At 39.4% G+C, this 13,124-nt stretch overlaps 1 protein-coding gene across 4 annotated transcripts in view; it reads left to right on the top strand.

Moving 5' to 3' along the window:
• Nucleotides 1-11,365, top strand: part of LOC18443211 (translation initiation factor 3 (IF-3) family protein) — a 29,685-nt gene extending 18,320 nt beyond the window's left edge. For 3 of the 4 annotated variants that reach the window (XM_011628348.3, XM_088857757.1, XM_088857755.1), the window contains 2 exons: nucleotides 9,330-9,392; nucleotides 9,629-11,365. In XM_011628348.3, the coding sequence (XP_011626650.1) occupies nucleotides 9,330-9,392; nucleotides 9,629-10,756 (1,191 nt within the window). In that variant the 3' untranslated portion in view covers nucleotides 10,757-11,365. The remainder of the gene's footprint in view (nucleotides 1-9,329; nucleotides 9,393-9,628) is intronic. The other variant, XR_016049014.1, reaches the window with a different exon arrangement.
• Nucleotides 11,366-13,124: the final 1,759 nt, after the last annotated feature.

Consider the following 13,124-nt stretch of genomic DNA (forward strand, 5'->3'; position numbering starts at 1 on the left):
TCGAAAGCAGTTGGAATTGGTAGCTTTCCTCATCTAAGAGGTTTCTTCAGAAAGAAGGATTCCATACTCTCCGACCACCTGAAAGTGGCACTTCCTCGACGATAGTGGAGTTTTTGTTGGATGCAAGTGAGTAAAGGGTAGAGAATACCTGGCACAGTGTAGAGTTTCCAACCCATAGATCTGTCCAAAATTTTACCCTATCTCCCCCTCTAGGATGGAATCTTACGTGTCTTCTAAACTTTGACAAGGAGGAGGCTAAAGATTTCCAAACCCTTGACCCTCTTTGTTTGTGGGGCCTCTCTGGTACCCAAGTTCCGTCCTTGATTTTGCATTTGGGACATAATACCTGAGCCCATAGAGACTCAAGTTGAGAAGCTAGGCGCCACCACCATTTGCCTAGGAGGGTTGTGTTTTGTTTTCTAAGGGTCCAGATTGCTAAGCCCCTTTGCTTCCTTGGTAGGCAGATGCTATCCCATATCCCAATCTACGAGATGGAATTTAGTCTTCTCTGCCTGTCCATACCATAGGAAATTCCGCATAAGTTGTACTATGCGGTTGGCCACTTGTGCAGGCATTCGGTATATGGACATGAAGTAGACCGGGTATTTGCCAAGGTGGCTTTGATTAGGGTGACTCTTCCTGTTGGGGAAAGGTATCAACCTTTCCAACTAGCGAGGCGTCTCTTGACTTTATCTAAAACCGGAGACCACAACCTCTTTTTTGGTTTCCCCAGTCCCAAAGGAAGGCCCAGATATGTCAGTGGATGGTCTTCCACTTTACTTTCCCAATTTGGGATGAAGGCTCTTACCTATGCATTTGTCATGGCTACTCTCATCATTTTCGATTTCTCCATGTTTACTTTGAAGCCTATTGCTTTCTGAAAACACAAGAGGAAGAGTTTGAGGTTATCGACTTCATTTGGTATAGCATCAACAAAGACCAAAGTATCATCTGCGCATTGTAGATGAAACACCGTTGGGCCCTGATCACTACTTTTGGAGCCGGAAAGAAGGCCGGAATGTTAGAGACGGGATAAGGATCTAGGGAAAACTTCTGCTGCGATGGTAAAAAGGAAGGGGGAAAGGGGATCTCCTTGTCGGAGTCCCCTCGAGACTGGGAAGTAGCCTTTCGGTGTTCCATTGATGATAATGGAAAAATGGGGATGAAAATAACAATCTCTCATCCAACTCCTCCAACCTTCCCTGAAACTGCATTCTAACCATGGACTCATCGAAGATGGACCAATCTACATGGTCATAGGCTTTCTCCCAGTCTATTTTGAAAATTAAGCCAGGTTTCTTAGCTAAGTGTCTAGTGTGGATACACTCGATAGCCTCCAAGACTCCATCTAAGATCTGTCTATCCTGGATGAAGGCTGATTGAGATGGAGAGATCACAAAAGGGAGGACCTTTTGAAGTCTAGAGGCAAGGACCTTAGCCAATATTTTGTAAGTCGAGTTCAGAAGGCTAATTGGGCAGAAATCCTTGATTTCCTTTGCGCCTTCAATTTTAGGAACAAGGGCTATGAAGGTGGCATTGATTGCTTTGTGGATGACTCCCCTTTGGAAGAATTCCTCAAAGAAGTTCATGAAGTCAGGACGAAAGGTGTTTCAGAAAGTTTTGAAGGGTGCAATCGGGAAACCGTCTGGACCAAGAGCTTTATCGTTGGCTAGGTCATTAATTGCTTGTACAATTTCAGCTTCAAGGAGGGTTGCTCTAGCTAGGTAGCTAGATCGCCAAGGAGGACCAGGAAATCAAGACAGCCATTAAAGGTCGCGGGCCAGCCTGGGCAGTGTATAGAGTTTGAAAGAACTCTATAATCACTTGCTCTATTTGTGCTGGTTGGGCCAGGTAGCTGTAATTGACTTTAAGCATTGCAATAGTGTTGTCCCTTCTATGACAGTTGGCTGTATGATGGAAAAAGGTTTGTGTTTTGGTCGCCCACTTTTAACCACTTTATCCTAGATCTCTGGAAACAGTAGATCTCCTCTTTTTGAAGAGTGGACAAGTAATCCAGTTTGGATTGGGTTCTGAGATTAATTTCGGAGGTGTCCAAAGGTCTGGATTCTTCAAGGCTGTCTATTCCTTGGATGGTATCCAAGAGGTTAGATTTGATTTGAGAATAGTTTCCAGGTATAACTTTGCTCCAAGTTTTGATAGAAGCTTTGAGAAGCTGGATTTTAGTCTGGAGTATTATCCTGCTCTACCCCTAACCTGGGATGAGAAGGAATCCCACCAGGTTGGTATCATAGTGATAAGAGACTCTTCTTCTAGCCACGCTAGTTCAAACCTGAAAGGTTTGGGCCCTCTTCTCACTAAGTTGGTGTCCAGGAAAATGGGACAATGTTCAGAGATAGGTTTGGGTAGGACCCAAGCATGGGACCCCGGGAATTGTTTCTCCCAATTTGTGGAGAGCAGGAAGCGGTCAAGTTTTGAGAGGGAAGGGTTTTGGGCATGATTTGACTAAGTGAAGCGATTGCCTTGAAGAGGAATATCGATGAGTTCATTCCTGCTAATGAAATCAACGAAATTCCTCATGTTCTGAGAGATGGGGGTAACGTTGAAGTCTCCTCCCAGGCACCAAATTGGTTGTGAAAGAGCTGCGACATAATCCAGTTCAGACCACATACTATGTCTGAGTGAGGCAGAGTTTGGCCCATAAACTGTCGTGAATTTCCAGGGAATACTGTCTGGGACACTAGATAAAAGAATGGTCATAGAGAAAACCCCTATGTGTGAAGAAATGAGAGAATGGTCCAAGGGATTCCAAACCACCCCGATACCTCAGTGGCCCCATTCGCCGGTAATGATACCCATTGAGTAGGTCTATTGCCCCAAATTTGGCGGATGAGCTGAAGGGTAGGCTCTGGTTGTTTTGTTTCGATAAGGGCTAGGATAGTGGGCGAGTGTTTGAGAACTAAGTCTTTGACAACATTCTTTTTGGGTTGCTATCCCAGTCCCCTAACATTCCATGTATATTCATGGGTTTGGAGGGGAAGAAGAGAAAGAGGCCAGCCTAGATGACCTCATGGGGAATGAGGTTAGGGGAACTGATGGGGAGTCACATGGAGGCTTATCTTAAAAGAGGTAGAAGAGAAAAGACTAAGTAATTCTCTTTGTCCTTTGGGTCTCACCTTGAGTCTGCTTTGCGTATTTGCCGTTAAGAACTTGTGAGCCGGTCCTTCTGGGCCATCATGATGGAAACCCATGATTTTGTACATCTCCTTCATTTTTGCTTCGATGCTGTTGTTTCTATCCTCGTCTGGCTCCTTGGTTTTCTCGTGGGATAGGGTGGGGGAGCTAGGCCGACTTAGGCTCTCCGTTGGATCTTCCACCGGTTCCGGCTGCACCTTTGTATTGTTGAGGGGATAGAGTTCAATTGGTAGAGGAGGAAGGGGCTTACAGACGGCCCCAGGCAAAGGGATAGGGGTAGGGGACCCGGGTTGGAGGAAGGGTGGGAAGATGGTTGGGCAAAAGAGGGCTGGATCGAAGGAGAAGTGGGCTGCAAAAATGTGAGGGATGGGGAGTAGGGCGAGAAGAGCGCTTGTGGGTTAACCAAGGTAGGGTATTGAGGTAGGAGAGGGGACGAAAGGGATGAGGGGAAATAGGTTAGGAATTGATGAATCTGAGCAGAGGAGAGAGTAGCATATTGGATAGGGTGAGAGGGAGGCCAGGTAAAATGGAGCGTATTGACCTTGGTGATTTGAACCCGGTGTGGGGTGTAGGAGAGATAGGGGGCTAGCATGGAAGAGATTGAGTCAAGATTCGGGGGGTAGTGGTCCCAAGTTTGGGGGGAAACGATGCCTAGGGGTAGTTCACCCAAGATATAAAAAAATAATCTCTTTCAAGTACTTCTTGGCCTCATTTATACTCATATGATTACTAAACTTATATTCTATATATTTTATTTTAATCCGATTAATTTTAAAACCTTTAAATTCTAAAGCATCGCTCTAAAGTTCCAACTTTGTGTTGATCCTATCTCTAGTTTTATCAATCAAAGTTGTCATCTGCAAACAACCTATACCTTGGTACCTCATCTTGTAGATGCCTATTTAACTCATTCATAACCAAAACAAAGAGATATGGGCCTAACTCTAACCCTTGATATAGGCCTAATGTCATTGAAAACTCACTTGTCTCTCCACTAGTTAACGCTCCCTCATTCATCTTTCACCGTGTGAATATATTCTCTAGATACTCATTTTTTTTTTCCGACACCCATCAAAATTAACTCTCTAGGTGCCCTATCCTATATTTTCTCTAAATCAATAAAAACCATGTGAAGGTCTTTTATCTTCTCCCTAAACTTCTCAATCAATTACCTAAGCCTCAATTGTTGACCTCCCAAGCATAAAGTCAAACTGATTTTCGGATATACTCATTTTATGTCGTAGTTGTTGCTCAATCACTCTCTCCCACAGTTTCATAGTGTCGCTCAATAAGTTTGATCATTTGATAGTTCGTACAATTATATATCTCCTTTGTTCTTGTAAATAGGTACCACAATACTTTTTCTCCATTCATCTAGCATGGTCAAACTCTCTCTTGGGATAACCTTACAGTATTTACATGATGGTCGATGTGCCTTCTTAAATAGAAAGAAGTCTATCTGACTTTTATGTGATCTACTTTTGTAAGTTATTAAATATTCATCATGCTTTTTAAGATAGGTGCTTGGTATTACTAGGTCAGAAGCCATAGCAAAATCAAGAATAACATCACCCATCTCATTTCTTTCCTCAAATCCACATCCTCTATGTGCCCTTTTTAATTCTCCGCTATCTTTTCCTACATGACTATTTAAGTCCCCTCTTAAGAAATTCCTTTTTTCATTTGTTTTTTCTTGGAGTAGTCCATCCATGTTCCCCTAGAATTGAATCTTTTTAATTCGATCCTCTAGTCCTACCTATGGTATATTAGCACTAATTACATTAGTTTATCTCTTCCCTTCACACAAGTTTAATTCATAGAAGCCTATCACTTGCTCTCCTAACATCTGCTACTTTATCATTTAAATCTTTGTCTACTACTATTGCCTGCGTCATTTTTATTATTATCCTTTCATATATAACAAAATTATATCCATCAATTTCCTTAGCTTTTACCCATTTCTACTTGGTTTCCTGTAAGCAAATTATGTTAACTCTCATTCGTCTAATTATATCCACTAGCTCCATACTCTTACGTATTAGACTTCCTACATTCCATGTGGCTAGATGAATCTTTTTCTTTTTTAGCAGTTTCTTTACCTGCACTCCTCTGAAATGGCGCAAGAACCCTTGCGTACTTATCATCACAATCGGGCATTATTATGACACGTTGCTTCTAAACAACACCCTCGCTAACGTTTACTCATTTCTCACTGTACGTTGGTGCAGGTACAGCACATTCCTTATGAGGAACACCCTAGCATGAGCATATTTTAACACTGGATTGAGATTTATGAAATATATATGGCAAAACTTTTACGCTGGCTGCCAACCCAGCACAACCCTCCTCCTTCGGGCTTGGACTGGCGATGGTAGAATTATATATATATATACATATATATATATATATGAAGGTGATTAGCTGCAGAATTGCATGTCATCCAAGAATTGCCTATTGCTTCGGTACATTAGGAATGAGTATTTCATGATATATAGCACTTAATATTTTAACTTATCAAAGTACGAAACTAAAGAAATATCATAGAGAAGAACAGCGTGCAAACCTCAAATAGTAATAAAATTGCAATTCAACGAAGTTTACAGTTAATATTTTATTAAAACTTGATATTTCTATTATTTCTAATTAAATAATTACATTTTCAAATATTAATTGACAAGTTCAAAATCATACAAAAACTATAAAATTTACTCGTTAGCATATTTTAACACTGGATTGGGATTCATGAAATATATATAGCAAAACTTTTACACTGGCTGCCAACCCAGCACAACCCTCCTCCTTTCTTCGGGCTTTGGAATCGCCATGACTAGCTTTGGACTGGTGATGGTAGAATTATATATATATATATATGATGGTGATTAGCTGTGGAATTGCATGTCATCAAAGAATTGCTGCTTCGGTACTTTAGGAACAAGTATTTCATGATATATAGCACTTAATATTTTAACTTATCAAAGTACGAAACTAAAGAAATATCATAGAGAAGAAAAGCGTGCAAACCTCAAATAGTAATAAAATTGCAATTTAACGAAGTTTACAGTTAATATTTTTTTAAAAACCTTGATATTTCTATTATTTGTAATTAAATAATTACATTTTCAAATATTAATTAACAAGGTCAAAATCATACAAAAACTGGAAAATGTACTCGTTAGAATTGAAATGAGCATTAACTTCCCAGATCTAAGAATTTAATTTTAGTTATGCGAACTACATTTTTTAATAACATCATTCAAACCATTGTTTACAAGTGAAAATTTTTTCCTAATTTTTTTTCTTATAACAAGTTTTGATATCTATCTATCTTTGATAGTTACCATATGTGTACTAAACAACAATTAAGGGTAGGACACATAAGGTACTTAACGTACCAATTTTCACTAAGTTTTGGTTTGATACAATGAGAACTCAGGGTAGGTACCTTCTCATTAGAAGGTGTTAAAAAATAAGCTCTTCAATCTAAACATCCAAAATCATAGAGGATAATTGTATCTCTCTCTCTATCATGCATCTTGAGACTATCCAAAAATTGGATTTTCAATCTAAGCATCCATAATCATAGGGGTTTACTTAGGAAAAGATCCGGGCTTAATTGGTTAGTGCTTAACAATTTGCAAAGGCACGTCTTAGGCTCAATTCCTACCAAGGGTAGGGGCCCTTTCCCCACTGACTCATCCCCCCCAAAAAAAAAAAAAAAAAATCATAGGGGTTTAGTTTACCTCGTTCTCTATTATGTGTATTGAGGTGATCCAAATATTAGATGGACCCTTTTGTTTTTCCATTTTTTAAATATTCATTAAATGCTATTTGAATTTATTTCTAATTAACTTTCATATGTTATTTAAAATATTATTTTTTTGAGTTTTAATTATTGTTTGTGGTTCGCAATATAATGATAGCTAGAGTTTGATTTTAATTAACTCCACAATTGTTATTTTGTTTGAAAATTGGTAATTACAGCTATTTTAGAGTAATCTCTAATTATTTTCATATATTAATTAAACTTGCTCAAAATCAGATGAAAATTACAAATTTTACTCATTGAAATGAACAATATATTCTTGTTTTGAAACAGCACTCTTAAACCATTACTTATGAGTGAAAGTTTTCCCCATTTTTTTATAACAGTTTCTGATATCTGTCCATGTGTTTTACATGTATCAGACCATAGTTAAGACTACCACACTTCGCATGCATTCCGGTGATATACCTAATGAAGGAGCTAGATAAGAGTATGTGGCTTACTGAGTTTAAGATGATAATAACGTGGGATTGGGGTACTTACCTTTGCATTATAATGGAATTAGAAATATAGGATTAGCAATTATAAAGGAGTTGGAAAATCTAAACATCCAAATTCATAGGCAATAACTCTCTCTCTGTCTCTCTGTCTCTCTCTCTATTGTCTTATATTGAGACTTTCCAAAAATTGGACAGTCACTATTCAATCTTAGGGGCATTATTTTTTCAAGGGACATATAGTGTGTGATTTTTCTTTCTTCAATAGCTCTAGATAGGTTCTACTGGTTGTTGACCTCATGGTCATGGCATTATGATGATCCTATGAGCTATGGAAAATGTCTCACTACAAACTGTGTAGTGATGAAAATCTGAAGAGAATCAAAGGATGGAAATTGATTCTATATAATTTGGAAAGTCTAGCCCAATCATCAATGACCAAGATTATAGAAGAATAAATAGTAAATGAGGCACACAGCCATAATCACTAGCATCTTCATCGCCATGCGATATATGGGTTGCACAATAATTGAGCCGCATTGTTTTCACAAGATATTCAACTAATTGAAGCCATCACCATTGATAACCTCATTATCATGGGGTTATGATGACCATATAGATCATATAACATGTAAGATAACTCATTACAACTGTTTAAGTAATGATGTGTGTGTATATCTACCTCTAATACTATAAGCACATCACAAACATGCACCGACCTAAAAATAATTTTTTTACTAATATTTCCTTTCCATTCCTAGTTGAATTTTTACAAACCCAATCCACATAAAAAAACTCACACAATTACTACAATCAGTGTTTCAAAAAATGGTCCGCCCAATGCCTAGGCATCCAAAGGGCACTCGACCGCATGGCTAGCCCTGGGTGGCCCTCTCTAGGTGCCAGTTCCTAGGCACCCACCCAGGCGGCCTAGGCGGGCACCTAGTGCCCAATCTTGGGTGGGCACCCAGGGCCTCCCTTTTTATGGAAAAAAAAAAAAAAGTAGAATAAGAAAAAATGGCCCGTGAGGGCAAATTGGGTCTTTTTGACCATGAAATATAGTGAAAGGGGTGCTTTGGGGGTATTTTAAACTCCCCAAAGTGAAAAAAAGGTCCTAAAAACACCCCAAATCTATTGATATTTGCAAAATTTTTTGAATCGAAAAAAATTGTAGGGTTTGAAGAAGCATCCAAAAACTTACCCTCCCTTATTAGAATTATTTTTAGTCTTATATTCTTATTCAAGACTTGGAATGTACGTGACTATGTCTATGTGAGTAGCTGTGTATGATGATTGTATTGCACTATAGAGTTTGGAGAGTTGGAGAAATGTAAAAAAATAGAAAATTGACACGAATATCTGCATATATGTGCACTTGGACAGCACATGTATATATGTATCTGAAAAATTTTCACCTTAAGGCATATGAGGTTCTGGTCACCCGCCAGGGGCCACCTAGCATTTTCTAAAACATCGACTACAATTTTATCACCTCTCTCATTTCACTTTACATCATCATAAACCATGTGCAATGCATGTGCTCCAACTAGTGTGTCTGTGTGCGTGCGTGTGCATGTGCGTGTGCGTGTCCGTGTCGATATATATATCGAGAGAGAGAGAGAGAGACGAGGGACACATTCAGTCCCTCACTTCTTTAATTATCTTTCAGCTGCTTTAAAATTACTCTACCATCCAGAACAGGGATTGGCAATACTGATTTTAGGACTGATTTTGACCAACAGTGCAGGGTCAAGGTGGATTACTTACAAAAAAATTGAATTTGCTTCCTCTGTTTATATGTGTGGATGCGTGTATGCATCCATGTTAGCATTTATCTCATGAGAGTTTGTTGTGTGGTATGCTTGTTCATGGTGTAGCGCTTTGCAAATTAACTAGGGGTATGTTTGGTGATGTAGTGTACGGCCATGGGAAATGAAGATCAAGATTTGGGAGATCTCCTATCACGCCTGGCGGCTATGGTAATTAAAAGTTCCATCTCAATTCCTCGCAAATTCTCATTTTTGGTGTAAAAGTCCTTGTCAATACGACTTTATTACCTTTTAGTAGAAAGGTTCTATGCCATCATCTCCATTGCTTAAATTAAATGGTGAGGTTTGGTATCCGAACCGAATCGTTTATCATCAAACATAGTTCTGATAAAGTCACAACTGTAGTTTTCCATTGTTGAAACTCTGCAATTAATGTTTCTCTTCAGATCGAAGATGTTTCGGTTGTGGAAAGCGGTCCACGTGTGGAGAAAAGGATTGCTTACATGATAGTCAGGCACATCAAGTTTGGCCAATCAAAGAAGCAATCTGCAAAAAAGGCTTCTAAGATTGTTGAAACAAAACAATCTCCAACCCAAATATCTGCTTCACCTCAGCCTGAAATCGATGGTCTCATAAACTCTAGTCCCATTCCTCTTATCATGGAAGAAGCTTCAGAACCTACTGTTTCTGATTCAGAAGCTGAAAGCTCAGAACTTGAACCGTTTGAGGACTCGGAGGCTGCTGATGATGCAAGTTGGTCGATTTTTGGCACACCTGAGGAACCCGAAGTTTTCGACATTGATAAGTTTGGTGTTGATTCTCACCTTGAACAAGAAGGAAAACCTGATAATCTCTTTCATGATTTTGGGGAGTTTCTTACCACCTCAAGGAGTACTGATACATCAACAGGTATGCCTTCCATCAAGTCTTGCAAAGAAGTCCCAGATAACACACTTGTAGACATTTCCTTCCAACCAAAGTCTTCATTTGTGGATATGGATCAATTGAGAGAGAGAGGGGCAAAGGAGATAGCTCAAAATGTGAAATCAGTTGAAAGGAGAGAGGAAGAACAAATGAGGATAGCTCAAGAAATAAGACGAGCTGAGAGAAGACCGAGTGAGAGAATCAGTCCAGTTATTGAGAAGAAGATAATACCAGGTGAGAGAATCAGTTCAGTTATTCAGAAGATGATAATACCAGGCACCCCCAATATCCCATCAATGCCTTGTCAAAGCTTTCGTATCAAGAATATAGATCGTCCTCAAGCCGAGCAAGCTCAGAAGAGCACTCCAACTAATTCAAAACAAGGAAAGTCAGTTCAGGATACACCGACCAATACAGTAAAGTCGAGCTTTGGTATCTTTAGTTCTCCAAAAAGCTCAGCGACCACAAACAACCCTAGGGCGCTGTCTGAAGAAAAGGAGAAACCAGTGAGCCCAAGCAATTCGACTGAAGCTTTGAAGAAACCCACCCAAGCTTCGGACTTGACACCAGAGATCAAGAGGGAGAATAGCGGGACTCAGCAAGGTGCATGGGGTATATTTAGTACCACTCAAAGGAAGGCACAAAGATGATCCTCATTCGCAAAGGAGAAAAGTCCATGGATTTTATACAAAGGATATATTTATTTCCATCTGATCAGATGGCTAAGTTTAGGTTGTCCATTTTTTGATGTGCTGGAGCAGGTCATCATTTTGCTTTCACCCAAGGTGGATAGAAGAGGTCAGGTGGTCTCCTCTAAAATCAGAAAGTGGGCGAGTGCACTTGTAGTCAGCGGCCTTTTGGGTTTGTTTTATTTGTAAATTTTGCAGGGTCATTTTGAAGTAGTTTTTCCAGTTGAATAACGATTAGTTTGGATGCACCCATAACTTTGTTGAATTGACAACAATTAATCCAGAGATAGGTGAAAAAAATCATCTTTTTGGAGTAGTGGGGGAAGAAATGTTGGCATCAAGCGGGGCAGCAGGGAGATAGATCTATTAATGAATGGCTAGAGCAGTCTTGAACTATAATGGGACTCACGTCTAAATAGGTGGTCTTTCCATACTGGCCTCCAGAAAACCCAAGTAACGAAAATCTGGCGGACCCAGTAAAATCTGTTGTATGACAGATACAGTCCGTCTTTTACTTGATGAGCATTGGTTATTTATTTATAAATCAGAGTACAATATCATTTCAACAAAGAACTCAAGAAAGTCTAATTAGGAAATCTTGCCTAGAAACTCCTTTCAAGGCAATTCATCCGTGATATCATTGGTCTCCCTGTAAGCATGCAAAAACATGACTTCAAACTTCTCATGAATGTCCAATATCTCATACCAAATCACTAGACATCAAGGCACCTTCTGTTCCCTCTTACACCACTCTATATTGTATTTGTATTCATGGAACCTCCCTGTTATTACATGCGCTCCCAATTGTCTCTCTTGAATTGAACCACCATTGTGATTGCATGCACTCCCAATTGTCTCTCTTGTATTGAACCAACATTGCGATTGCATGCACTCCCAAGTGTCTCTCTTGTACCTCTTAGAATTGCCATTGCTCTTACATGCACTCTCAGTTGTCTCTTGTACAACTCTCAATCCTCTTAGAACTGCGAACATTGACTACCAACATTTCTGCTTATTTAGCTGTAGCTTGACCACAAGGACCGGATAAAGCCACGAAAATATTACCCCAATGATTCTTGTCAACACTGCCAAACTCAGTTGGACCTGGATTGCTTAAAGAACTACCGATCAAAGTTCAATTTAATTAGGCTTATAGATGGTGGAGTCGAAACACTCAATGGTCTACACTTACAATGCGCCATCTTAACTACCTCTCGAGTGTTGAACACGCCTTGTTCAACTACCTCTCGAGTGTTGAACACGCCATGTTCAACTACCTCTCGAGTGTTGAACAAAATGTCATATCTAGAGATACCCCAACAAAACTTAGCATAGATTACATAAATTTATGTTTTAATATCTCCAAATATGTGACCTGACCATCAAAACCCCTCTCCTTCCACATCTCCCATGATAAGCTGCTCTCTATGTCTTAGTTTCTTCAAATAAGTGACCTGACCATCAAAACCCCTCCTATTCATCTCCAACTTCTCCCATAATAAAGCTGCTCTAAAACCTTTCCAAACTGTGTTACCCACCTTCAAAAAACCCGGCACATTCGTATGGTCAATTAAATTAGAAACTGGCCTTTGGAGATTTAAGCTAATGCCCAACTTTCACAAAGCCGTAGACCTTAAGCTACAATGAAGTCACAATGGACAAACAAATGATCACATGATTCCGCATCTTTTTTACGCAACATGCAGATATTGACAATTGTAAGTCCTTTCCTTGGCAAGTCCAGAGTCAATGTTTTCCCCATTACCAAAATCCATAAGAAAGCTTGCACTTTATGGGGAACCAGCCACTTTCAAATTTAAAGCAAATTGCGTCTACAACCATTTAAACATATCATGTAATAAATAGAGATAGACAGATTTAACTGAGAACTTACCATCTGCTGTGAACTCCCAAACCTTGTCATCTCTCCTTTCCGGGTTTGCATACACCTTTGATGGATCTTGCAGCAATTGTGAATATTGACAGACGAATAAATCAAAAACACTATTGCAACGGCAATTGATATTTTAAAAAGTTTGATAGCCACTTCCCTCCACCCTCTAAATAATCTTATTAAATTGATTAGTAGTTTTGAGAGTAAACCTCAAGTAAATTGGTATTTTAAGATGCCATCATCTCTCCATCTTCGTTGTCACAAGCATAGGGAAATAATAACGACAGAGGGAAGAGAGAGGACTATAGAGGGAGACGACTAGAACAACGCCATTATGCTAGTCAGCTTTCATTCGATGCATGACGTTGATTTGATCCGGTAATCAATCTGTTTTTCTCCTAAATGGCTGGCAAAGTCGCTTTGTCGAATCAAACG

This window comes from Amborella trichopoda, chromosome 2, assembly GCF_054954075.1.
Source record: "Amborella trichopoda isolate Santa Cruz 75 chromosome 2, AtrichopodaSantaCruz75HAP2 v2.0, whole genome shotgun sequence".
NCBI classification, from domain to species: domain Eukaryota; kingdom Viridiplantae; phylum Streptophyta; class Magnoliopsida; order Amborellales; family Amborellaceae; genus Amborella; species Amborella trichopoda.